The sequence below is a fragment of the Amblyomma maculatum genome, chromosome 5, assembly GCF_055883805.1.
Source record: "Amblyomma maculatum isolate TAMU_Amacu chromosome 5, ASM5588380v1, whole genome shotgun sequence".
Classification (NCBI taxonomy): Eukaryota; Metazoa; Arthropoda; class Arachnida; order Ixodida; family Ixodidae; genus Amblyomma; species Amblyomma maculatum.
Genome location: NC_139348.1, coordinates 29019043 through 29046943, shown reverse-complemented (window position 1 = coordinate 29046943; position 27901 = coordinate 29019043). Strand labels below are relative to the sequence as shown.

General features: G+C 47.4%; 2 protein-coding genes across 2 annotated transcripts in view; both read left to right on the top strand.

The window, feature by feature from the left end:
* The window catches only part of LOC146187925 (uncharacterized), a 30353-nt gene extending 9694 nt beyond the window's left edge, over positions 1-20659 (top strand). The window contains exons 3-6 of the mRNA XM_084604954.1: positions 990-1079; positions 12578-12700; positions 18182-18271; positions 20402-20659. Coding sequence (XP_084461080.1) covers positions 990-1079; positions 12578-12700; positions 18182-18271; positions 20402-20659 — 561 coding nt within the window. The remainder of the gene's footprint in view (positions 1-989; positions 1080-12577; positions 12701-18181; positions 18272-20401) is intronic.
* A 4115-nt stretch (positions 20660-24774) lies between these two features.
* LOC146187924 (transmembrane protein 186) lies at positions 24775-26454 on the top strand. Its single transcript, XM_084603561.1, has one exon. The coding sequence runs from the start codon at positions 24975-24977 to the stop codon at positions 25707-25709; it is 735 nt and encodes a 244-aa protein (XP_084459687.1). The 5' UTR covers positions 24775-24974; the 3' UTR covers positions 25710-26454.
* Positions 26455-27901: the final 1447 nt, after the last annotated feature.

Genomic DNA, 27901 nt, shown 5'->3' with positions numbered 1-27901 from the left:
AATCATGTCCTATTTTAGTTTTCATTTTCGCCATCGCAAGCTTCGAAATGACTACGATAACTTCTCTCGACTTGCGAATGTCACTAGCTCTAAAAATGAAGGCTTCGTGTTGAGTATATAAAGCTGGCTGAAAGATGATTTTACTTATGTGCGCGTACCGCGGTAGTGTCTTCTGTTTCGTAGTGTTTCTTTGATGCAACGCCTCTTTTACGATTGCTACTTTGCGGCCGACCTTGGCCCAGTATAGATAAAAGAGGTCGGGATTGGTTATGGGCCGCTACACCGGCCGACCTTCGGCTGCCGACATTATGCCAAGGACGGTGGCCAACTTTACAGGCACTGTCCACCCACGAAAAGCAGAACGTTGCCTGAATACTCAACATTTAAAACTTCAAGCAAGGCTTTGCTTTGCTTGGGCCTTGTTGGCCTAGTTTGGGCCAAGTTCGTCCTGGGTGTCTGTTGGACATTCGACTAACATGGAACCAAAGACCCCAGCAAAAAAACGCAATTTATTGCTTAGAAAAATGCATTGAAAAGTTCCTTTAAACTTTCTTCGCCATTTTTTCTCAACTCGTGAAGTTACACCAAGGATACCTTGGTACCCGTTTGAAAGTGAATGTGTAGCCCAGCCTCTGAGATCCCCCCCCCAAAAAAAAAAAAATGCAGTGTCTACTGACCGCGATTTATCTTCGGGAATTTTCCGAAGGTGGCGGCACTGATATTTCGTTTTCTGGTCCTTCCTAGCAAATTAAAGTTCTATTTTCAATGAACTTTGCCGCTTTTTCGCTGGAAAGTAGTGTTTCATCGACACAGCTAGGTGAGCTTTCTTGATCCTCAGTGCTCGCTTAGTCCTCACCCTTATGGCTTCGACCCAGAAATGGGCGGCGTAAATAAGTGCTCACTGTCTCTCTTCCTTCTCTTCTTTTTCGTTCTGTGAGCATGCCATGCTGCCGCATCAAGTACTGACGAATTTCTTTCCGTTGCTGCAGAGCAACCGCTGCGTGGCGCTGTGTCGCAATGGCTACGGCATACCCTGGAGGCAGACCTTCACCGCACAGACTAATTGCGGTAGCGGACAGGTGAGTGCTCCTCTTGTGCACCACTCCTTCAATAGCGGCAGCAGGGAGGGAAAACGTGTTCGCGTTAGGTAACGGCGTCATTTGTTGGAAGTGCACGTTCATTGTGACGAGCAGAATAAAATCAGATGAAGATGCGAGGACTGTCACGGAAATTGCCCGAAAAAAAAAGCTTTACACTTCCCCTCGTGCAGCTTCACGTCATATTTTTTTTAATTTTGTCTTTTCTTTTCTGATGGAACGGTAAAGAAGGAAGACATCTGTAGCTCATTTATGTTTGGTTTGGTTTGATTTGGTTGGGTAAAACTTTTTTTCCCACAGTAGGTGTCCTGGAGGACACTCGGCTAGGCGCCAGGTGTAGAGGGCAGCTCCCACATCGGCACAGAGAGCCCGAAGCTCTCCGCCGCCGCGCGGGCCTCCTGGACAGCCCGAAGCTGATCATGTAGCGAAGCACTTTTTAACACTTTGTCCCAACGTTCCTTGTTCTTGGAGTAGGCGTCGCTCGATGCACAACCACACACCATATGGTTTAAGTCTACACGGTCACTGCACCGTTCACACACATGTTTTCCGTCGTAGTCTGGGTCGATGTGCTTCATGCGCCAGGGGTTGGGGTATGAGTTCGTTTGGAGCAAGTGTAACGTGACTGATTGGCTGCGGGATAATTTCTTATCCGGGAGGGCAAATGCTCGTCTGCCTAGATAAAAGTGCTTAGTGAGCTCGTTGTACGTGAATAACTGATCTCTGTACTCTATATATGGAGTAGCAGGGGAAACCGGAGGGAACGCGGTCGATGAGTCCTCGCGCCGCTTCGTGTGCGATCTCATTGAGATTCCGCAGGCCGCCCCCTAAGCTGCCCATGTGTGCCGGGAACCATACGATGGAGTTATCGGTGATGTTACTTCCGCCTAAGATCCGTAACGTCGTCTTGTCTATCCCGCCCTTGGCGAAAGCTCGAGTGGCTGCTCTGGAGTCGCTGTATACAGTTGTGAAGTTCGAGTCTTTTAGAGCTAGTGCTATCGCTGCTTGTTCAGCTACCTATGGCTTCTTGGTGTAAAGTGCGAGTGAGTTGCGCGTACGCCCGTGTCCGTCGACTACTGCTACCGAGTAGGCATACTTTCCCGGTACGTACGCTGCATCCACGAAAGCTGCCTGGTCGGGAAACTGTGCCGCGTCCGCAGCGAGGGCTTTGGCGCGGGCGAGCCTTCTTCCTTGATTGTGGATCGGGTGTACGTTTCTTGGGAAGGGGGACACTATGATTGCTTCTCGCACGACTTTAGGTAACTGCAGGACGTTGTCCCTTTCTACTATGGTGTTCAGGCCGAGCTTAACGATAATCTCTCTGCCCGCTTTGGTGCTTGATAGGCGTGCAATCTGTGCCGTGTGCTGTGCTTTGATGATTTCGGCAAGGGTATTGTGCACTCCTAGCTGTAAGAGTAGTTCAGTGGAGGCATTATCGGGGAGCCCCAACGCTGTCTTGCAAGTTCGGCGTATGTGTACTTCAAGCCTTCTCTGATGTTCCTTTTTCCAGTTGAGCATTGCAGCCACGTATGTGATGTGACAGAGTGCAAAAGCATGGACCATTTGAATAGCGTTGTCATCGCTCAATCCCCTGTGCCTATTCATGATGCGCCGAAACATCCGGATCGCGTTTGCAACCTTGATCGTGATGCTGTCAAGCATCGCCCAGTTGGACCCGTTGCTTTGGATGAATAATCCTAGAATTCGTATTTTATCGACCGTAGGTATGCTATTTCCATCCCTGTCGTGTAACTCTACATGCATGGTGTGTGGTGGCGGCGCCAGTCGTTGGATGGGCGCCCTGGTCTTGGGGGGTGGTAGATGAGTAGCTCGGATTTTCTAGAAGAGCAGCGAAGTCCCATTGGGGCAAGATGGGCCTCGGTAACCGTGATGGCTTCTCGCATGCGCGCTTCCAATTCCGCATGCTGCCACCGGTGCTCCAGATGGTAACATCGTCTGCGTATATGGTGTGCTCCACATCAGCAATTTCACCCAGTGCGCGAGAAAGCTTTGACATCGCCAAGTTAAATAAGAATGGTGAAAGTACTGAGCCTTGTGGTGTTCCCTTATCGCCCAGTTTAAAGCTCTCCGAGACGAGTTCGCCTATCCGGAGAGTGGCTGCTCGATCCTCCAGAAACGCCTTGACGTAGTGGTAGAAGCGTGTTCCGAGGTTGTGGTCAGATATGGCTTTGAGAATGACTTGATGTTGGATTTTGTCAAAAGCTTGCTCCACATCGAGTCCCAGTAGCGCCTTGGTGTCTCGTGTGGGGCGATCCAACAGACTTTTCTTGATTCGTAGCATAGCGTCTTGCGTTGAGCGACCTGGCCTGAAGCCAATCATATCGTAAGGGAAGTACTCCTTTTCTTCTACGTATTCCGATAGTCTAATCAAGATGACGTGTTCGGCTAGCTTTCCTAGGCAGGACGTCAGTGAGATCGGCCTCAGGTTGGATAGGCCCAGCGGCTTGCCCGGTTTTGGGACGAGGACCGTATTGGCATGCTTCCACTCTGCAGGTAGTGGGCCAGTGTTCCAGACTTCATTGATTTGTTGCGTTAGGAACGTGACCGAGTCACGAGCTCATTTATGTCCATTTTATCTCATTTTCCTTTTCTTATTTTTCAGGGTAAAGCATTTATATGGTACTATCTTCGTCGCAACCTTTCGGGGTCGCCGTCATAGTGTTTTATTTTGTACACTTTGAATGGGGCTTTGAACTAAGTGGAGGACAGCGCAGCGAGCTATGCAAAGAAAACTGGTTGATGCAAACCGTTAAGGGACAGGAAAATAACAGAATTGGTGGGTAATAAATGGGAGTTAATGACGTCTAGCTAGGCGAAATCAAGAAAAAGAGACAGGACATGCGTAATCGGAAGAGAGATCAACGGTGGTCGCTGAATGTAACGTAAAAGATTCAGAGAGAAGGGAACCACAGTAGGCGGTAGCAGAAAGTTAGGTGGCCGGATGAGGTTGGGAGATGTTCTTGTATAAGATGGCCGCAGCTTGAGCAAGAGAAAGGTAAATGGGGAGACATGGGATTGACACCTGCCGCACAGTGAACATATTCGTGCTTTTGATGATGATTATACACTGCAGGAAAGTTAAGTAAATAATTCTTAGTGGAGGACAGTAATATTTATAATAGATTGTACCGTATACCATAGGTGCACCGTATACCATCCAGCAGCCAATGGGCCCACGAGGACAGTTCAGCCCGTAGCTGGCCATAGCAAAGGGTGCTAAAAACCTCAGGCTCCAGACAGGCCGCCATTGGAAACTGGCCTTAGGAACGTTTAACGTTGGAACCCTAGCTAGTGAGGCTAGTTTAGCAGTATTGTTAGAGGGATTAGAAGATTTGAAATAGGATATGACAGAGCTCAGTGAGGTTATAGCAGGCCAAATGAGACATATACTGTACTTAAGCGCGGACAGCTATTGTGTTATCGAGGTTTACCGGGAAGACGAGAACTAGAAGTAGGGTTCCCTGCCAAAAATTACATAGCTGGTAATATAGAGCAATTGCATGGCATTAATGAGAGGGTGGCAGGCATCGCAATTAAGCTTAACAAGCTGTATAAACTGAAGGTTGTACAGGCCTACATGTCATGATGACCACGCAGTCGAAAGTTTCTACGAAGATGTAGAATCGACAATGGGGAAAGTAAAGACGCAGTATAGTGTAATAATGGGTGATTCAATGCCAAGGTAGAGAAAAAGCAGGCTAGAGACCAGGCAGTGGGTGATTATGGCATTGGTTCTAGGAATAGCAGCGAGTTACTAGTTGAGCTTGCAGAGCGCAGATAACTTAAATATTATGAATACCTTCTTCAGTAGAAGGAAGAACCGGAAGTGGAACAGGGAGAAAAAAAAATGAAATTGACTTCATATTGTGCTCTAACCCCGGCATGAGGTAATCGGAAAGGGGCGATGCAGGGATCACAGGATGGATCAGGTCTCGAATTAGTCTCAATCTGAAGAGGGAACGAAAAATATTACTAAGAAAAAAGTCCATGAACGAATTAGCGATGAGGGGGAGGGCAGAAGAAATCAGGATATCGCTACAGAATAGTTATTAGGCTTTAACCGAGGATGACGACCTTAGCCTAGAAACAGTGGACATTAATTTCAGAAATATCATTACTGAATGCGCGGTAGAAATAGGCGGTAGGATAGTTAGAGAGGATATCGGTAAACTATCTCAGGAGATGAAAGATTTCATTAAGAAACGCCAAACTATGAAAGCTTCCAACGCAATAGACGTGACATTACTGGCAGAGATATCAATACGTGTAAAGTGGCGCCGACATAAGGAAGTATAACATGAGGGAAATTGAGCATGCTATAAACAACGGGGGCAGCCTTAAAGCGGCAAAGAGGAAATTTGGCACAAGGAAAAGTAAGATGTATGCGATAAGGGACAAGGCGGGCATTGTAATCACGAATATGGACAAGACAACCAAAGTAGCCGAGAGGTTTTAAACTGTTCTATACAGTAGCCGAGGTAGTCAGGACAATAATGAGATTGGCAGTAGTAAAAAACAGTCAGACGTTCCGCCAGTGGTTAAGAAAACTTTAGAAACTGTGGAAACGGGAAAGCAGCTGTGTTTGATCAAGTAACTACAGATTTGTTGAAGTACGGGCGAGATACCGTGCTAAGAAGACTGGCCACTCTGTGTACGCAGTGCCTTGTGTCCTCGAATGTACCGGAATCATGCAAGAACAATATAAAATTATCTTAATTCATAAGAAGGGGTGCTAAGGACTTGAAAAATTAGACTAATCAGTTTACTACCTGTTACGTATAAGGCATTTACTAAGATAATCGCTATCAGAATCAGGACAACCTTAGACTGCAGTCAAGCAAAGGATCAAGCAGGTTTTCGGAAACGGTACTCTACTATCGATTATATCCATACCATCAACCAGGTGATCGAAAAATTCTAGGAATATAACCAGCCCTTATATAGAGCATTTATTGATTACAAAAAAAGTCAGTAGAAACCTCGGCGGTGATGCAGGCATTGCGAAATCGCGGTGTAGACGAGCCGTATGTAAAAGCAGTGTAAGACGTATATAGTGACTGCGCAGCAACGATTGTTCTGCGCAAAGAAAGTAACAAAATTCCTATAGAGCTTATTCATGTGACGTCATTGCTGCTTTACTGGCAACCATGGCCCGCACAGCGCAATATGAGAGAGGGAGAAAGAAAGAGAGAGAGAAGGCCTACCGGGAATCGGGGTACGGCGTTGATGAAATCCGAGCTCTGATTGGACGGCGTTCCAAATGGCTTCTCAAGTGTGCGACCATAGCCTCCTTGAGTGTATAAAGGAGGCTATGGCCCGACAAATGAGCGGCGCGCAGCAGGGAGGACGCAGGGAGGGAGCAGGGAGGAGGAGGAGGAGGAGTTTCGAACCGCCCAACGTTATGGCGTCTCCGCAATACAGGGTTGCCACAACGGCCGCCTGCTAAACCTGATAGTGAATAGGGTCTATAAAGAAAGGTGTTAGGCAAGGAGACACGATTTCCCCACTACTATTCACAGCTGACTTGCAGAAAATATTCAGAGACTTGGAATGGGAATCAGTGGCGTCGCTGCGCCCCCCCCCCCCCCCTCCGTCCTTGCGTTTTAAGCACGGAATCGCAACTTCCTTTCTATCTCCTCAGTCCTCAAGGTTTGTCAACTTCACTTCACTCTGCACCCAACCACGCAGTGTGTTTTTTTCTTTTTAACACGCAGCAAAACATCACATCAAGAGCACGTGTTTCCGAAAATGACGATGGGTGTCTATAGGGCCATTTTTTAACTCTTTCTAATTTCTTATTTTAGCGACTTTGCCTTTTTAAGAGAAAAAAAAGGGGTAACAACCGCATATGTATTGCGTGAGCATCCTTGGGTACATTCATACTCAATTCCCCTTCTAAAGCACCTGGCCTTGCTAATTAGGGGCCTTCCTTCTCATGTTTTTTTTCTTTTCTAGTCAGCGCCTAGTGGTCAGACTTGCCATTCCACTGAGCAACGGGCATTCCATGCCTTTCAGCGTTTTAAAAGAGTGAGGCAGATCTGTGACTGGGCCGACGAGCGAAAAAGGCACAGGAGATAAACGAACAAGGCAAAAGACTGCCGGGGAGATACTGTCAGGTTCTCGCTTGGGAAAGGAGAATGAGCTGCACATATAGATCAACGCCGATCTGTGACGTAAGCACGATGCGGTGGCGCTTCTATCACCAGCGTGGTCCGACTGGGGGTGAATTCCTATGGTATTCCTACTAGAATTCCGGCTGGTATTCCTATGGGCTTAGCGCCCATAGGATATACATGGAAGCGAAGTATTCCAAAGCAGTTTTCTAATTTCACGGGTCATCTGTGATGTCATTATTCGGTACAGAGCAACAATGAACGCCCTGGAATATATCGTGGAAGTGTGAAATCTCATTACCGAAGCGAAGTATTTTTAAATCACCGCGAAACGTATCGGGGTGCGAGTTGAGAGGGCGACCCTTAGAAATACATGTAAACGCAACTTACCGCAACATTTTGCTCGGTTCAGCAGCGTTGAACCCTTCTCACTTTTTGGTGAACGTCTTGTACGACGCCCCGACGTCATGTTGCATGACACACTACATTCTCTTGCAAGTAATGCAAGTCTGACGACTTTTGGGACCGTTCACAACACGATAAACTGACTGCGCACAGTTGCAGACGACCATACACAACCCGCTGTTGCTCGCAGACGCTCCGGAGCTGGAGGCGGCCGCGGTGGGTATCGCCAGCTACGCTGTCGTCTGCTGCAATGCGCGAATCTCGTTCGGTTCATATTGTCGTATGGCGTTTGACAACTCCCTTTTAAATGTAATTCTGTCTAGCACGTATCACTGGAGCGACAGATTATCAAGCTTATTTACCCTATGCGGCAGCATATCAGACTGTAAGCAAAACTGCGCGATTCGCTGCACTCAGCTTGCCTTTTGGCGGTGTCTGGATTCATAACACAGGTTATTTGGGGAGTTTTAAAAGTAGACTGCCTCCGTAATGACGCACCATACTTTATCACACACTTTTTCAAAGTGCTGGTCAACGTTTAACGCCCGGCCACCACTTCTGATGCTCTGCGAAATGAGAAAAATGTTCTGGTAAGTTGTGTTTACATGTATTTCTACGGGTCGCCCTCCCAACTCGCACCCCAACATGTTCGCGGTGTTTTAAAAATACTTCGCCTCAGTAATGAGATTTCATATTTTGAAGATCTGTTCTAGAATGTTCATAGTTGCTTTGTACCGAATAACGACATCACAGATGCCCCGTGAAATGAGAAAACTGCTTAGAAATATTTCGGTTCCATGTATTCCTATGGGCGCTAACCCTATAGGGGGTATTCACATGACGTCACAGCTGACGTCAGTATGCAGCCGACGCCATCTTTGCGTCCTGTTTTGACTAGTACTAGTACGGGGCGGTGGTTAGGTTAGCTGTTCGTGCGCGTCCGTTTGCTCTGTCACTCTGCCTCATGCCAGCCCCGTTGTTATGAAAACTCAATCGGTATCATGAGTGACAGTTCGATTTATCAGCGAAGTGGGCGCGATGCGGACAGAGACCTGTACGAAACAAAACTTTGGTACCAACCCGTGTGCAGTCGATATGCGCAACTGCACGGTAAGCGTCGGCCTGTGCCCACGCATAAATATGTGCGACATTCATGAATACTTGTCCTACAGACGAGCTTCATCACAAGGAACCAATCGCAAGCCTACCAACCACTCGAAGAACGGAACTACGTTACAAGCGACTGGGTTAAGAGCCGCGGTAGCAGACGAACTCTCTCTTTGTGAAATTACGTGCGTGCCGTCTATCGTTTTTACCAACTTTTGTAGCTGATATTCTGCATAGAAATGGCGTTTAGTAGTCAGCAACTAAACCGCTGAGTTTTTGTAGCTGATATTCTGCATAGAAATGGCGTTTAGTCGTCAGCATCTTTTATACAAAACTTGTTTGGTGTACTTGCCTCAATCGATCAGAAGAAGTCGGATGTTTGCATCGTCTGTGGCGGTAAGGAAGCAAAAGAAACCGCTGCCACACGCCACAGCGATGACACCGGTAGCGCCACCTCGTTGCCTTGCGGGCTCGAAATAACTTTTTGCAGCAAAACTCTTGAAATACAGCGCAGTTTTGGCCAAGCTAAACTTTATTTGTTATTAGAGATAAATTTGTTTATAAAGTTAACCTTCTGCAAAACAACTCTGCCCGCATACGTTCCTTCGCCGAATCTGCATGCGGTCTGCTTTGATTAGCAGCCGACATAGACGATGCGAACATCCGATTTCTTCTGATCGAATGAGGCAAGTACGGCAACACAAAGTTTAGCGAGTCATCTTCGAAGGATTTTATTGCAACAAAACACGACGAGGAGGTGTTGGCGGCGCGCTGAATGCATGCGCATTACTGCAAGCGACACATTGCCGCGCTGCTCTTTTACTGGGAATGTGTCTTAGTGCGTGAAGAACAGTCGTGCACAGAAAGTGACACGAGCTGGCTGCTAGGGCACATCCGGAAGATTCCATTCCAGCCCATTTTGACATACATATCTCATATTCCATGATAATTATGCGGTTGTGCCGTGCCAGCCATACGTGGCGTCGCATCTCGGTGAAGTGTCTCGTTCGGGTGGAGTTGTTCGTGCGTACTTCCGGAACCTTAAAATGCCGAGGTCTTTCACGCAGCTCTTCAGCTTCCGTTGTTTGTTTACACTGTGCACGCGTCTATTACAGTCTACGATAGCTCAATAAACAACATATAGCTGCGGGTGCCACGGCTTGTGGAACCGCACGACAGCACTTGATACGTACGTTCACCCTGTTCGTTCCGTGGACACAAAAATGGTTGACTGCGCCTCACTTACCCACAATGCACCGCGCACAGCGCGTCAGTGAATACCCCCTATATTTTTCACCCCCAGTCAGCTGCGGCGCCGCGAGCGCCCCCTTTGTTTGCAAACACGGTGTTGGTCTATACACAATTAGAGGCGATGCAGCTGCATGGCCGCCGATCTAACACGCTCCAGCCAGGGGTTTCGGATGGGCATCGAGTTAATGCTGCTGTTTCCATGGTACCCGAACGTACACAGGCCCGGTCCAAGATCAAAATGGCGTGGAGTCACTGGCATAAAGGCACGTGTTTTCAAGCACAGCACAATAATTCATTCTACGAGATCACACTTGCCAGTCAGTGTCTCAGCGGCAACAATGTGCGCCTTTTCGCGTCTTTACACAATAATTCATTACACCCCTCACCCCCTTATTCGCTCTGACTGTCCAGCTGCACCACCCTGAGCCCTGCACCCGGTGCGGACCGCACCCCCCGCGCCCCCCTTTGCGACGCCACTCCCGGAGCAGTTCGTGATAGAGTAGATGGAGAATCTGTGATTTGCTGATGACATTGCCTTGCTAAGTAACTCAGGGGATAAACTGCAAGGACTGAATGATGACCTAGACAGGAAAAGCAGAAAGGTATAGGCCTGAAAATTAATATGCAGAAGGCCTAGGTAATGCTCAACAGCCTCGGGAAGGAAGAGCAGTTTACGTTAGGTAGCGAAGCACTGGAAGTATTTGGCAAATATGTCTACTTAGGACAGGTAGTAACCGCAGATCCGGACCATAAAAGGGAAATAACAAGGAGAATAAGATTGGGATGGAGCGCGTTTGGCAAGCACCCGCAGATTATAACTAGCAGCTTACCGGTATCGCTCAAGAGGAAAGTACACAAAAGTTGCATCTTACCTGTACTCACATATGGGGCTGAAACGTGAAGGCTAACGAAAATGGTTCTATTTAAGTTGAGGACAATGCAGAGGGCTATGGAACGAAAAATGGTAGGTGTAACATTAAGAGATAGGAAGCGTGCAGAGTGGGTCAGAGAAATAACTCAAATTGCAGACATTCTAGTGGAAATCAAGAAGAAGAAATGGGCATGGGCAGGGCATGTAGTGCGAAGAGAGGATAACAGATGGCCGCTTAGGGTAAGAAACTGGATTTCAAGGGAAGGAAAGTGTAGCAGGGGGCGGCAGAAAGTTAGGTGGACAGATGAGGTTAAGAAGTTCGCAGGGGTCAAGTGGATGCAGCTAGCACAGAACCAGGTTAAGTGGAGCAATATGGGAGAGGCCTTCGCTCGCCCTGCAGTGCGTGTAGTCCGGCCGATGATGTTGAAGATGAAAACAAACAGACGCCCCTTTGTTTCGCCTCCATCGAAACGCAGCCGCCTTGGTCGGGATCGAGCCCAGGAACTCCGGCACAGTAGTCGGGCGTCTTACCACTGCACCACCCCGGCTGGGCTAAGAGACATCTCTACGCCAGGTTTCGAGCCTTCAGCTCCGGTAGTTACGCTTTACACCGCGTGACTACTGACGTCCTACCAGCGCGAGAGCTGGGCTACCAAGTCGGCTCTGTTGTTTTTGTCGTGACTGTAGGAAGAAGGAAAAATCGCCCACGATTACGTTACTTCCTAATGCGAAATTTGAGCGCAGCTTATCAGCTGCTTCACCTTTTCGATAGATTGAGACAAAGATTTCGAGCAAGACACGTATTTACAATTACAGACAACTTTTTTTTCACACGTATTCCAACAAGAAACACTCCACTAAAAGTTCTTGGCTGTCATGACAGAAGCTTTGTGGTCGGAGAAAAGTTGCGGGAAGCAGCGCGTGGGCCCATAGGATCGTTGCGTGACGAACAGATAGCAGCATGCCGCTGATGCCACTAGCGAGTGAAGCGAGTGAGAACGGGATGCACGCACCATGATCCGCTGACAGCGAGCCGGCGTTTCGGCAACCGGAGAGCACCCTCGCCGCCACGCAGAAAGACGATGGACCCCTCCTCCTCTTTCTGCATGGCGGCGGCGGTGTCTAGTCAAGTTTTCCTGACTCGCTAGCGGCGGCAGTCGCTGCTAGCACTGCCTCCGGCGAACCCTCCCCCCCCCCCTTTTTTTTTCCTCGTGTTCTCCGGTTGCTGCGCGCGCTCCTGACCCCATCGTTCGCCGCTGAGTGTACCCCCTCCCCTCTTCCTGCGAGGCTCCGGTTGCCGAAGCGCCGGCTGGAACTGGGTTGATGAAAGGGGGGCGAAGCTGGTTACGAGACAGACGTGGTCGACGCCTACGACGACGCGAAACATAGGAACGGGCGCCAAAATGCTGCGGTCTAAAATGGACGGGGGGGGGGGGGGGGGCATAGTTGCTTTTAACAGTGAGCGCATGATCTCTGTCACGTGGTGCCCTATGATGTCTACTTCTTGAGCATTGTTATCGTCTTTATTGAATCAGCTTCACTGCTGCCATGCCGATTTCTCCGATGCTGTAGCGCTTGCTATACTGTGCTTAGCCCTAAAGAATATGCAACGCCAAAGTGGGACGTGGCGAACACGGGTGGCGAAAGAGGGCTGTATTTATAGCGACACTGTACCTTCTCACCTTCGTATGCGTGCCTGACCGCGTGCGCAGGTGTGCGTCAACCGGGAGTGCATACAGGCGGGCACCAGCAAAGATCTGCAGACCTGCACCACCATCTTCAACCAGAGCCGTCGCAAGTACCGCCAGATGGGCAACTACCGCGTTGAGGCCGGGGTAAGTTGATGCACACTATATATACACTCACCCCTGAGAAGTGCAGGGCAACTCTTTTTTTAGCTTATTCTCGCTCAGAGGGAAGGCATGAAAAAGGGGGTAAAGAAGCACCATATAGTAAAAGGCTTTGGATAAATATCGCCCACCCGGGGCTCTATTGTTTCCTAGTTCGCATTTACGGGTTCATGCACTGCCATTTCGCTAGAACATATCATTGTGCGCTTGTGGGTTGCTCTTTCTTACACACACACACACACACACACACACACACACACACACACACACACACACACACACACACACACACACACACACACACACACACACACACACACACACACACACACACACACACACACACACACACACACACACACACACACACACACACACACACACACACACACACACACACACACACACACACACACACACACACACACACACACACACACACACACACACACACACACACACACACACACACACACACACACACACACACACACACACACACACACACACACACACACACACACACACACACACACACACACACACACACACACATTTCTATGTCAGTATTTCATCTCTCTCTGCGTCCCCCTTAATTTTTGAGTGCCTTAACAAGCTTATCTGTCAACTCACCGAACGGTGTACGTGTCGAGTACAACCCGGCGCTACGAGGACATGATATGCGCATTAGCAGAATTCCGTCGCTGTGCAATAACGCCGCTCGTACATTTGGCGCACACTGGCTTTTGATAAAAAGACTGATCGAGAAAAGAAGCATTATAGAAGCATTAAAATGACTGCGCAAACAATCATCGGTCTCCAACGGAAGGTTTACTAGCTCGTCCGATCATGCAACGCACTTGTATTACTTACTAAATATTTCCGAGCATGCCCTGGAAGGAAAGAAAGACGAACCATTCTTGAAAAAAATACAGACAAATGTGTGAAAAGTGCAACAGACCCTTACGAAAATGAGCATTGACAAAGAGTTGACAGACTGTGGAGAACTTGTGGAGTCAACAGCTTCCACACAGGTTGCTGACTGTGGCCAACAAGTGTAAACGAAATGGATATTTACTTTTAGTCAACAGCGCAGTTGTTGACTAACACTTGTGTAAAGTTTGTTATCCATGTTTTGACCTAAGTAAATACATATCATCATCATCATCATCATCATCATCATCATCAGCCTGATTATACCCACTGCAGGGCGAAGGCCTCTCCCATATTTCTCCACTTAACCCGGTTCTGTGCAAGCTGCATCCACTTGACCCCTGCGAACTTCTTAATCTCATCCGCCCACCTAACTTTCTGCCGCCCCTGCTACGCTTTCCTTCCCTTGGAATCCAGTTTGTTACCCTCAGCGACCATCGGTTATCCTCTCTTCGCACTACATGTCCTGCACATGTCCATTTCTTCTTCTTAATTTCTACTAGAATGTCGGTAACTTGAGTTATTTCTTTGACCCACTCTGCACGCTTTCTATCTCTTAATGTTACCCCTACCGTTTTTCGTTCCATAGCCCTCTGGGTTGTTCTCAACTTAAGTAGAACTTTCTTGGTTAGCTTCCACGTTTCAGCCCCATAGGTGAGTACAGGCAAGATGCAACTGTTGTATACTTTCCTCTTGAGCGATACCGGTAAGCTGCTAGTCATAATCTGCGAGTGCTTGCCAAATGCGCTCCATCCCAATCTTATTCTTCTTGTTATTTCCTTTTCATGGTCCGGATCTGCGGTTACTACCTGTCCTAAGTAGACATATTCGTCCACTACTTCCAGTATTTCGCTACCTAATGCAGACTGCTGTTCCTTCCCGAGGCTGTTGAACATTACCTTAGTCTTCTGCATATTGATATAGTTGTTGACTAACATGTGTGTAAATTTTGTTAACTATGGGTTGACTGGCTGAAGCTATACGGATGATCCTCAAAAATTATCAGGGAGACCTTATTTCATAGCGTGACTCCGTTGACATTTTTTCTTGCTAGCGATTTTTCTCTTTCTTCCTTTGGTGCTTTTTGTCTGCTGATTAGTCTGCTTTCATGTTTATTTCATTTTACCCTTCTGGCACAAAAACACCAAAAACGCGTTGCAAATGATAACAGATGTTTGGGTTTTCTCGCATTTTACTTACGCAAAAAATTATAGAATTACTTTCAATGCGATAGCCATTTAACAAATAAATTATCGTTTATTATGCTGAGAAAAAGAATTGAGCTCCCGAGAAGACAGCTGTATATATTCACGATGGATGGATGGATGGATGGATGGATGGATGGATGGATGGATGGATGGATGGATGGATGGATGGATGGATGGATGGATGGATGGATGGATGGATGGATGGATGGATGGATGGATGGATGGATGGATGGATGGATGGATGGATGGATGGATGGATGGATGGATGGATGGATGGATGGATGGATGGATGGATGGATCGGTGGATGGATGGATGGAATATAGGAGCGTCCCCTTTGAAACGGGGTGGTAGCAGTAGCTATCATGCTCATTTTTCTCCTTATATCTTAAATATTGATTTAGATTGGTTAACTAAACCATCATTCTATTTATTAAATTCTTGTTTCTACATTACTAACATTATGTCACTTCTCTGCTTTTAAGCCACCAATCTTCCAGTCGTTTTTTGCTAGTTTCCAACGCCGGTTTATTCACCCGGCCACTGGTATCTCTAAACCCCTAGAGCTTCAGGAACAGTGATTGCGCCTGCATCGACTTCCGGATGGATACCATTACATTCGAGTATAATATGGTCAATTGTTTCACTGGAGTTACCACATACAGCACATGCGTCATCTCCATTGTTAAATTTCTTTTTGTAGCTGATCTAGCTTCAAAAAGTAGGGCACTGCCTCTTGAGTTATCAAAGAAATCTTCCTTCCTGATCTACATTTTCCACTTTCGGTATAATTCCACACTCTGTTTCTTTTCCATCGAATTTATCCAATTTTTACCTTCTGTATTTTTCACCTGTTGCTTAATGCTCTTTATTTCTCCATCCTTGTGACTAGCATACTTACTAGTTAGTTTCCTAGTTCTTTTCCTCCATTGTGAGTCAACGCTTTTTAAGTACAGACATTTAAATACTTTAGCTGCCCATCTGTTACTGTCCAATTTCCTCAGGCGTTCCTCATATAATATTTTACTCTGAGCTTCCCGTACTTCGAAAGATGCCCAGCCCATATCTCCCTGTTCCGCCTCATTTGTAGTTTTGCCGTGGGCACCTAGTGCTGATCGTCCAATGGATCTCTGATTTATTTCGCATACGCCGTCTAGCGCCGCCTAGCGGATAATTTATGATCACGTGATTGATATATACGATGCATGATTTCCAATAGATCTCATCACGACAAATCGTTTGGTACCACTCCCGTTTGTTTACGGCTGCCCGTTACAGAGTTATGTCCCCCTTAGTACACGTCCCAAAAATTGGATTCGTTTGAGGGGTTTCAGCGGTCCAGGATTCGGTCGCTAATTTGATATGTTTATGTTTTAATTAGTAATACGAAGTATTCAATGTGTAGTTTTTACTTGAATGCAATTTTATTTGTATACCCCAAACCATAGGTTATACTTTCGAACCAAATTCGGTATGCAACTGTTCCAGGTAATGTGGTTCGTGTGGTGTGAGTAGGCTGCACCACAAAGACAACAATTGAAGTGTTGAAGGGTGGCAGTTGCTGGCCCTACGGGGCTGAGACGGTAGGTCAACGCCGCTTGCGGCGGGGGCTGGCCAGCCACCGAATTTCGTCTGTTGTGAGTCGTCATTGCACCCGCCACTGCTTCGGTGGTGGACGACGGCTGTTGTCGCGGCGCGCATCTTTTTCTCCCTCTTTTTCCTTTCTTCTCTATTTTTTTCTTCTGTCCACACGAGGCAGCGGAGGTGGCTCAGCTACAGAGCCAGTAGCAGGCCCGTGCATTTTCTTCACTGACGGGTGATGCCTGTTGCCTATCACGTCACGCAGTAATCCCGTAGTCGCTGGTATATTGGTATGCTGGTGCAGTGGGTGGTTTTCCGACTCTGCAGTGAGACCTTTGTGGCTATGTTCAAATAATATCACATTATTCCAATAATTTTTTTTGAAAAAAAAAAAGATAACTGATCAGACCTGCCTCATATAAATTGAATCATTCACATATACGTAACTTGGTTACTACTGTACAATAGCTGACGTAGGATGCTTTTACAGCAAGGTTGACATTTTGTGCGCAGTCAACAACTATGATACAACTTGTAGTAAACTCCACAACAGCAACACACTCAGTCAACAACTTGAATGTTAATCGCAGAATTAGTAATAGAAGAGACATCTTGGCGAGTTTTTCTGTAGCGCTGTTTATCCATCGTGCCAGAATTAGTGCTGTGTTGACAGCCTGTGCTAAGTCAACAACTTCAATACAATTTGTCAGTCAACAACATCAGTACACCAAGTCAACAATTTGGATTTGCCACTATTTGATAGGTGTGGACTGGATACCAACAACAATTGTGTGCCCTTTTTGTGAGACATTTATTGATTGACTTTACGTAAGTAAACAATTTGACCACATACTTTACACACTCATTTTTGTACATGCTCTGTACATTTCACGGTAGAAGCCGCTTTTAAACATTTTTTTAACCCAAGGAAAAGCAGCTGGCACACTCACCTTGGAACCAGGAGACCTCGGTCGCTGCAATAAATTTCCTGGCATTCTGACCGCAGTGTCCGTTCACAATGCACCGAGAGAACACAGGCGCACAACTGCGACAAAGTATATAAGGAGGTATTCGTCGACGTCTCAGCGGCCGCCATTTTGTCCCTCGTGGCGGTTGGCAAAAAATAAGAAGCGTTTCGGCGACCCAGAGCGCGTTCTCTTGCTCCACAAGACCGAAGAACGTTTTCTTTGGGCGATTTCAATTCAGAGCCTAAGCTAATAATGACTGGACTTAGACGGTATGGTCAACATTCTCCCTAGACGCATTTGTCCTTAGTGGGATCAAAGAGTGCTCCGGAAGGCTGTTTGGAATTTGCCATTACCGCCATGCTCTGGCCTGCATTCACTACTGAAGAGGCCATGTACAAGAAAATGGCGCCCGCGACGTCGTGTTCGTTGAGGAATCTTCATTGCTGCTTCTGCATAGTTCTCAAATACAAACTTTATCTCGTTATTCTGGCGAGGCAGAGAGAGAGATGGGGGGGATGCCTTTATTGTATCAATATATGAGCACTAGTAGATATATTCGGCTACCTTTACTCAAGGCCACCTAGTGTCAAAACGGAAAAACTGTGGTCAGGATCTGTGAAACGATTGATTTGAACGTAACAGTGCCCATTGCGCTCAAGTTTGCTTGCATTCAAGGAATGATGTTAAACACTAGCGAAGGAGAAACTCTCCCTTAGCTAGCGTTGAAAGACCCGGAAAGGTCTTTAAACTTGTCATCTTCTCGCCCTCTACCTTGCAGGTGATCTCCGCCTGTCGACTGCGCTGCTACAACCCCAACACTGGTGAATCACTACGCGTCAACCGAGATGACAACGAGAAGTGCCAGAACGTGAGTACACTTTGGTAACTCAAATATGACACACGCTTAGACTCTCGTGACAATTCCACCCGTCATAATCGGCCATGGGCGAAGGTTAGCTCACTCATGACGCTCCTAATGATAGGAAATCAGCGACAGTAAAAAAGACTTTCCATTAGCAATGTTTTGCCATAGTCGGATATACAGCTCAAGAATGAAACGCCGAGTACCCCCTCCCTTGAAAGCCCCCTCGAAATCGGGGATTAATCGCGACGTCGTGACAAGCAATCGACGCCATCGGCCCAATGGCACCCTCTGAGGGGCCACTTCATTATTGACCTCTATCCGACTATGCCTACCGAGACACTAAACAAGTCATTATTATATGTAGGGACTACAAGGAGCGCGTTCAGAGACAAGAATAGGCTAGCATTATAGCAAATGATTCTTGCAGCTTTTAAACAGGGACTATTGAGTAATGAACTTTAGCACCTGTGAGCGTAGTTTTTGTTTAGAATCTGCAGCTTAGAATGTTTAGACTATCAAACGAAAAATGGACGCCGGAAGGATACTCCCAGAGGAGTGCGAAGTGACGCCGTTATTACTGTCCTGCCGCTGCGCCGAACGCGCTATGACTTGGCTCCATACTATAGAAGTGCGCGTTCCCGCGACTATATGCCCACTAATTTCTACTGCATAGACTTAGAAAAAGGTTCTCTCCGTAGTCACGAACAGGGGTAGTTCTTTTTCATCTTGTTATTTCTCGTCATTTTTATTTTCCCTCATTGCTTCCTCCTCATCAAACCCGCGCACCAACATCGTCATATTTACGAATTCGCACATCGTTTCCCGCAAATGAAAGAAATCCCCCGCCATTCGCAAGTACGGCTGCTTAGCCGCTTGAAAAAGTATATATATATATATATATATATATATATATATATATATATATATATATATATATATATATATATAATTTTCTTATATTTTCTAAAAGAAAATAATTGCAATTATATCCTACCTGGACGAAGAATTGGGCTGCAGAGGAAAACTAACTGTATGTATTTTTCAAATCTTCGTAGTTGAAATCCAACGCCTACATGAAAAAGGCATAACGGCACATTAACGAAAAATTATTTGCAGATTAAAAATCAGCAGGGCGCAAATGCGCTTAAACCTATTAAAATGTCACTGTTTAGCATAGTTTTCCTTGGGGGTTCGAGCACCGAGAAAATGAGACAGGGTTTGGCAAAATGTTAAGCGTCTTTATTGCACGGCATGCAAATGGAGGAATACAAATATCTCGGCTCGAATCCCTATCGCAAACTAGCCCTCAACTTAACTTCGCTTTACTGGTCACCTCATTAGGCCACTAACCCATCGCCGCAACCGAAAATATACCGTTTATTTATCTGCTAACTAGTCTAATCACTCGCATTGTGCTTTGGGTGACGTCATCGTCATTAAATTCCATCCGTGCGCAGTGGATCCAAAACAACGAGCTATCACACTGGCTTCTCGTTAAGTGGCCCAGAAGTGTGCCGTACCACTTATGTCCCCAACCACCAATTTCGCCGTCGTTTGTCTCAAGCCTGCTTGACCTTGAAAGTTAAGTCTCGAACCGAAACCGAAGTAGATTCCGACGTGCCACTAGTGCGCCTAGTTAGCATTTAGCTTAATCACGGTCATCATCATCATCCTGACAATACGCACTGCAGGGCGAAGACCTCTCTCATTTTCCTCCAATTAAGCCGGTCCTGTGCGAGCTGCATCCACTTGACCCCTGCGAACTTCTTAACGTCATCCGTCCACCTAATTAGTCCCCTGGAATCCAGTTTGTTGCCCTAATCGACCATCGGTTATCCTTTCTTCGCGCTACATGTAAACCGTGCGTAACGTTTTCGATCTTCACCCAGACACAAAGTGCGTCGCCAGTTGTGTGATCATAACAATGATTTCTTTGTCTGCATAACCCTTCTGACTTGCAGGATTCTTTCAGATAATATTTGCAACGTTGCTAGATTCTATAGGTTTTGGGAACATTGCATATTTGACCAACAAGCCGTCATTGTTGCTTCTCTTTGTAAACTGACCCGCTAAAGAATGATTAGTTTACAGGAAAACAATCTGTGCCCCTAACAAACTCCGCTCTCCGCGCAGCGCCTGTACGAGGGCACCTGCCGCGGTGGCGTGTGCCGGTCTCCCAACGAAGCAATCGCGGCCATCGGGTCGGTCATCCCGATCCCGTACCAGGAGGCCAACGCCTTCGCAAACCCTGAGGATCACGGCATCGAGGTCGAGGAGGCCGGCTTCGCGGGCGAGGAGTTAGCCTTGGAGGAGAACTTCGGCGGAAGGCCGCAGGTGCACTTCGCCGCTGACCTGGTGACGGGCAGCAACGACACGGTCGGCGCCTTCTAAAGATGAGAGCCCTGGTCGCTCGGGCACTCCGCTATTTATACTATTTATGTGACCATTCCAATAAAACAAAATCAATTTTGTCTTGGAAGCTGCGTACGGGAGTGCTGGGCTCACTCTTGATAAAAGAAAAAAAGAATACAGAAACGTTCGGAGTCTGCAGGCTGGTCAGTTAAGATCTGTTTTGCAGTTGTTCTTGTCCTCAAATGGAGAACAATCAGGTACAAGCTACATAGATTCTGGACGAAAGACCCCCGCAGAGACAGATCAACGGTAATTAAAGGTAACGTACAGTCTTATTCACAACACGGCCACTGCTTTCAAAGCTTTATTTCGTCCGACCAGGCCGTGCAATAAAGCTAAGTGGCAGGCCATGTGAAGCCACACCTCCCACTCCCTCGGCGCTTGCATCGCTATGCATCGCTATATGTGCCTTTGTCTGACGCTTTGTTTTTTGAAAGCAGTGACAGTGTTATAGTTAGAAGTGCATCACTCTGTACATACGGAGTGATCACAATAGACAAGGAAATGCAGACACGGTGTTGACATAAAAAAAGTATATATACAGACTGTTTACTCCGTTAATCACGGAACACCGTGCTGCAGCAGGACGTTTTGACAGAATTGTTTGCTGTGTCTCAATTATTAAACGTTGCTTCCACATCACACATTGCATGCGCTTCAGAGAGACGGTCTTCTTACAGTAGCGCTTTTATTAGCGATGGCGTTGGATACGAATCAAACTTTGCAACATCGTTTGGCAAACACAATTTCGTGGTCAGTGAAGCAGGCCAACCGGAGGTAGATGTGCTTCTGACTTCATCATTGATTGTCCGGAAAGAAAAGGCGCAGTATCAGCCACACTTTTTGCGGACACCTGAAATAGGCTTCAGGAGGAGGAGGAGGAAAAAACTTTATTTTACGGCGAGTTTGGACCCTTCAAGGGCCCAGGGCCACCTCACGGCCCTCACATTACGCGCATGTGTCCAGGTCACGTAGAGCCATGGCACTGGCACCCCGGTCCACACAGCGAAGTTGGATGTCCAGGTCCTGCGAAGTAAGGAGGGCCTCCCATTCCTGCCATGATCCAATGGCGGGCTGTCCCTGCGGGGCAGGATCGGCAGGGCAGCCGAAAAGAATGTGGTCCAAGGTGGCGTGCAACTCTCCACAGAGAGTGCACTCAGGGGAAACGGGTAGTTAGTAGGATAGGCGTTGAGGGGTGAGAAGCGTTCGGGTTTGAAGACGCCTCCAGAGGATTTGTTGGGAGTGAGACAGCTGGGAGTGGGGAGGGGAGTAGAGTCGACGGGCAAGGCGTGCTTGCTGTGTGAGCTCAGAAAGTGTATGTGCCCGCTCCCTCGAGAAATCCCGGCATGGGTCGCCATTCGCCCGGCTAATAAGTCCTCGGGCTATGTTATCGGCGGCCTCATTTTTGGGATTGCCAGAGTGAGCTGGCACCCATATAAGTTCAATACGCCTGTCAGAATTCAGGGTGCACATTCTCAATATTTGCCACGCGGGAGGATGGACGCGTCCGCGGGCAAAGTTAAGTATGGCTGTTTTGGAGTCGCTAAGTATGTAAGCCGCATCTGCTTGGGCGATTGCTAAGACTATAGTCACTTCCTCTGCTTCTTCTGAGTTACATGGAGGGTCTATGAAGTGAGTGAGTGGGGGGGCTGCTGGATTGTAGGCCACAGCTACCGAACGGTCTGAACCACATGCGGCGTCCACCCAGCGGACATCCTCTGCAGTCCCATAGTGTTTATGGCGAGCTTTGGCTCGCGCGACGCGGCGGGATTGATGGTGTTCTGGGTGGACGTTCTTAGGAAGAGGTTTGAGGATAAGCGCTGAATGCACGGCCTGAGGGAGAGGGTTCAACTCTTCAGCATGTGCGGGTATGCGAATGCCGAGAGTGTCCAGTATATGTCGTCCTGTTTGCGTGCCAGCCAACCGAAGGTACTGTGTGTACCGATGTGCCTCTATAAGTTCTTGTATATTGTTGTGCATTCCTAGTTTTAAGAGCCTGTCCGTGCTAGTGGTCTTCGGTAGGTTGAGCGCTGCTTTGGTAGCCATGCGGATTAAGGCGTTGATTTTATCTTTGTCTGCACAGGAGAGGTTCAGGTAAGGAGAGGTATAAAGAATGCGACTGAGCATAAAGGCATGTAGTACCTTTAAACTGTCAGCTTAATCTAGGCCGGCTCGTGAGTGTGAAACCCTTCTCAAAAGATGGATGACGGAGTAAGTAGAATGTTTTAGTGCCTTCAGGGTAAGGTCGTTTTTCCCCGTGTCCTGTAAGTTCAGACAAAGAATGCGGAGGTTGGGGGTTTGTGGTATGGGAGTATCGTGCAGATAAATTGTTATGGGGGCGGTAGGAACACGCCGGGGCCGGAGTAGAAAGAGTGCTGACTTTGTCGGGGAGCATTCAAGGCCAATTTTTTTCCGTGTGGGTAGATATAGCTGTGGCCGCTTCTTGAAGTGTAGATTCTATGTCTCCATCCGAGCCGTATGTGGTCCAAACCGTGATATCATCCGCGTAAATGGTGTGTCCCAAGTGTGGGATACTGCTAAAGCCTTTGCCAGCGGGATCATGGTAATATTAAAAAGGAATTGCGACAACACTGCGCCTTGCGGGGTGCCAATGTTACCAAGTGTGAAAGGGGGATCTGTATATCATCTATATGCAGGGAGGCGGTGCGCCCGTTCAGGAAGGCCCTGATATAGTTATAGGCCTTAGGCCCTAGCTGCAGCTCTTGAATGCCTTGCAGGATAGCACTGTGTGTGACCTTATCAAATGCTTTGGTGAGGTCTACTGCCAGTATTGCTCTGGTGTGGTGTGGCATATCATTGAGGATAGCATTTGAAATCTGTAGTAGGGCGTCCTGCGCCGATAAATGAGCTCGAAAACCTAGCATGCTATGGGGATACAGTCCATGGGATTCCATGTGTTGCGTAAGACGCGTGAGGATGACATGCTCAAAGAGTTTCCCCAGACATAATGTCAGGGAGATGGGACGGAGATTTTGGGCATTTATGGGCTTGTTTGGTTTAGGAATGAATATTATTTTACCGCGCTTCCATTCATCCGGTAGCTGCCCCGCATCCCGGCACTCGTTAAAGTATTCAGTGAGCAGGGAAATAGAACGGTCATCTAAGTTTCTGAGCATGACATTGGTGATTTTGTCCTCTCCAGGGGTTGAGTTGCGTAGCTTAAGGAGGGCTGATCTAACTTCGATCTCCATAATGGCGGCATCCAGGGAGGGTTGATCAGGGCCTATGTAGTCTGGATAGGATATTGCTTGGCCCACAGTAGTATAAGTTGATTGCAGTTGGGCTAAGAGCGATTGCTGACTACATCGATGTTTATGGATAAGCCTTTTGAGGGCAAGCCGAGTTTCCTTTTTAGTTTGTGTGGGGTCTATCATGTGTCGAAGAAGATGCCAGGCCCTGGAGGAGGAGAGATTACCCCGTAACCCATCGCATATTTGGTGTAGGCTTCACACATTGGGTTTTGGGGAGAATGCGGGTAGTAGTTCTCCGGCACTAAAAAGTAATGCTCGAAGATGCGAACTTAAGTAGCCTGAAGCATGCGTGAATCGGCACGGAGTGTGTGTGTGGGGGGGGGGGGGGGGGGGGAGGCCTGTGTAGCTATCACACCCCTCTTTGCATCGTGCGGCAGTCTAGAAGAAAGTTTTGTCTTATGATTATCTGTTATCCACAGGGGATGACCTAGAAATCAGTCTCACAATTCAAACGGCAGACTACTAGTATATAGAGGTCTCGATAGCAAAAAGCAGTACATTACGGCAAAAGTTCATGTGCATGCATCCCTACACTTTTTTTATAGATGCGCATCTTAGCATTGTAAAACGTGACAATGACTAAGGAAAAGCACTACATACGGAGCCATGTTCACAGTTAATGACGAGTGTGCATGGAATAGGAATATGTCATTCAAACACTAGTTATGCCGTAATATCTTGTGCGATGGTAAATTACTAAGCGGCCGTGTCGGAGATAAAAGCACATTTAAAAATACCGCGTAATGACGTACTAACGGTGTGGCCAATGAATGGCGTAGTCGTAAACCTGCCGTCTAGAGTGAAAATAACAGGCGTTTTAATTTTCACGTGCAAAAGCTCAAGCACAGCCAAGGTCGAGTAGCAGCCAAAGGGTGCCAAAGCGTGGTGTTATGAGGCGTGGAGTTGGTTGAATTGATCCTGTGAACTTTTTCTAGACTTGAACTATTTCTAGTGGAGTTCTAGCAGATAAACGCTGTGTGGCCGCCTGCTAGCTCGAACCACGACCGACTAGCTACGGCGCTATGGCGAGTAGACTTCCCTCGTTGCTGCCTCTCACAGTACGTGTGCTGCGGCGATCACTCGGCACTGCGCCCGCGCTTACCGGTGCGACGCGATTATCATGCATCCTCCCCACACCACGGTCGTTGCTTCGTCCGAACGCTGCTGCCTGCACTGTGTTGTCCCGGAGGTTCAATAAAAACGACACGACGCACAAGGCAACGACAACATTGAAGCCCGAGCAGTCGGAGCCGCCGACGGATGACGGAGAGGAATGGATAACCATCTTCCACTACCCGCACATCAAGGCCCTGCGAATGCTGTGTCGAGTCAAGATCTACCAGTCTATCATCACCCTCGCCGTAGCACCACCGCTTTTGCTTGCCGAATACATGCAATGGACGCCGACCAACATGAACGTGATGCTCCTCTCCGTCACGGTCTCAGCGACTATCGTGTTGTTCTTGACGGGTTACCTCGCCGAGCGCGTCATCGGGATTATGTACGTGAACAAGGAAGGCACGAAGCTGCGCGTCGGCCACCTGACTTTTTGGGGTGGCCGGCAGGACCACGTCTACGACACGGCAGACGTGGCACAGTTCGCCGACTCGGGCCAGGCGTGGGGCTCGTGGTACGTCCAGCTGTACCGGTACAGCTCTCCGAATGACCCGCTTCTAGTGTCGCTCAAGCACGGCGGAATAAAAGACAAGGAACGGTTCGAGAAGGTGTTCGGCCGGGACGTGGCGAGGTTTCGGTGACACCCGCAATTACGAGTAGTGCAACTTTCTGTGTGATTCAACCTCCCTGATGATTTTACTGCTAAGGCTCGGGTCACAGGAGGCGGGAGTACTCCCAGCTCTCCATGGCTGTCAGCGCCTGTCAGCGCCTGTGAGAGTTCGGAGATGTGTTGCAACCGGAACTGCGAAGAATAGAAAAATACATCATGGTTCTTGTACAGCGCATATGTAGGCAGGTTGAACAGTGCTTTAGTTACTATAATTATTAGTATAGTCTGACTGCATTCATTCGCCAACTTGGGGAGCAGAGATTTGATACCAGCGCCTGCTTGCTCTGCAGCTGTAGTGGGGTATTGGATAGTTCTGCTACTGATTAATATCAGCATTGTAGAGCTGAGCCGCTTTTGACACATACTGCACACAAAACGCAGCATCGTTTGTGGAGAAAGCGATTCGGAAACTAAAATATTCTCATTCGCAATGCTGGTGCACTTCAGCTTTCAAAGGCATAAAGGGAATTTCACTATTGGTAAAACATGAACGGTGTGGTTCTGTGGCTGCACTGGACGAAGCAATTGTTCACACGATTATATATAAGGGATGACTTACCTGCAAGTGGAATGAAAAAGTTTTTTGCCCGTATAATGGTGCTGTTGAACTGAGGTGGTGGTACATTATACCAGCAACTTTAAATATCTGATCAGCTGGAATATACACAAATTGATCTCCCAAGAAGTTAAAAGTAGAATAAACTTTTCAAACGCAACTGTTGTGTTATATCTGGTAGGAGGCAGCTTCTGCCTTCATGATGCATACAATGCTGCTTTGTGAGGGAAGTTCTGCCATTCATTTCTTACACTTCTTGTGCAAGAAATGTCTTCTTGCTGAAAGGCACCTTCCTTACACAGTACAGCCATTCTCTTTTGCTTGTACTTCCTTTGCGGTTCCATGGAACCACTTGGTGGTGCCATCTTGGAGTCTGAAATTCTGCTGGCAATATGCTATGATATTATGCAATTTTACTGAAAATTACTTTTTTTCTTGGATGGTCACACTTCACGTCTCCTTTGTTTAGCGGAAGCCCTGAAAGAATTGAACCGCAAAATGAAGGCCTCTCATATAGCATAGCTTGCATGCTGGGAAGCTCTTTGTTGCTTGTGTAACACGCATAGGATTTAGTGTCACTGCCATGAGTCCAGTAAGACTAAGCCAAATAAACTCCAACCCCACAAACCATATCATACCAATATTCAGTTATGGCAGTGCCAAAAATTAGGAAAGTCCTGAACCCGATGGAAAAAATTCACTCGAAATGTGGAGGTGAATATGCACGGTGCTAGCAATTAAGACATCAAGCTTGCTTCGTTGCAACTTCCTTTTGCTCATTTTGGCTTCTCTGTCTGTCTGGAAAAGAAAAATTTAAACAGCATGTATGCTTGGGCTCAAACCTGCATAGCAGTTTCATTCTGGTTGATTTCAAGTAATCCTAGAATATTGGATGTCTGAGCTAGTCCAGTTGAGTCCATTTCCATGGAAGTTCTGTTGGCTCAGAGGTTGATGAACATGAAGTGGTTAACTGCCAGTCTAAATGAGCCTCTGCCTGTGCAAGTCCACTCCGGCCTGAATCTTAAACTGTTTGGGGGTCGCTAGTTTTCATGTGGCACCTCAGTTTGATTGTTTCCAATGGAAGAATACATTTGAGAAAGGCAATTTTTGGGCAAAAAATTGTAGGCAACCCCTAAGCTCCGCCTTCAAGGGTATGATGTGATAGCAGAGGCGACCAGCCCTTGTATAAAGCCCTGCTTTAACCAAGCCATATGAGTGGCCAAGGATAACATGAATGCAAAGGTTCTGGTCAGCTGATTCTGACATCACCCTCCCATGTGAAAGGAGAGACCCGAGTTGGCAGCTCCTGCCAATCGTAATGTCACGCAACCCTACAGCCTATTAGTATGCGCCGCCTGCAAGCGTCATGCTCATGATTTTTCGCTTGCAATGCCAACACTGGTGCCGACGCTAGATTTCCAATGAACGCTTTAACGCTATCCCATTAAAACACAGGGTAATAAAGTCCCGTGATTTTTTTTTTTTTTGTGCCATAACTCGGACACTAACATGCGAGTGTTCTGGTGAGCACAAGCAACGAAGCAAACTGATCGGTTCTGCATGCCGATCCTCCTTAAACTAGTCTGTAGCGCAGACACAACGTGGCA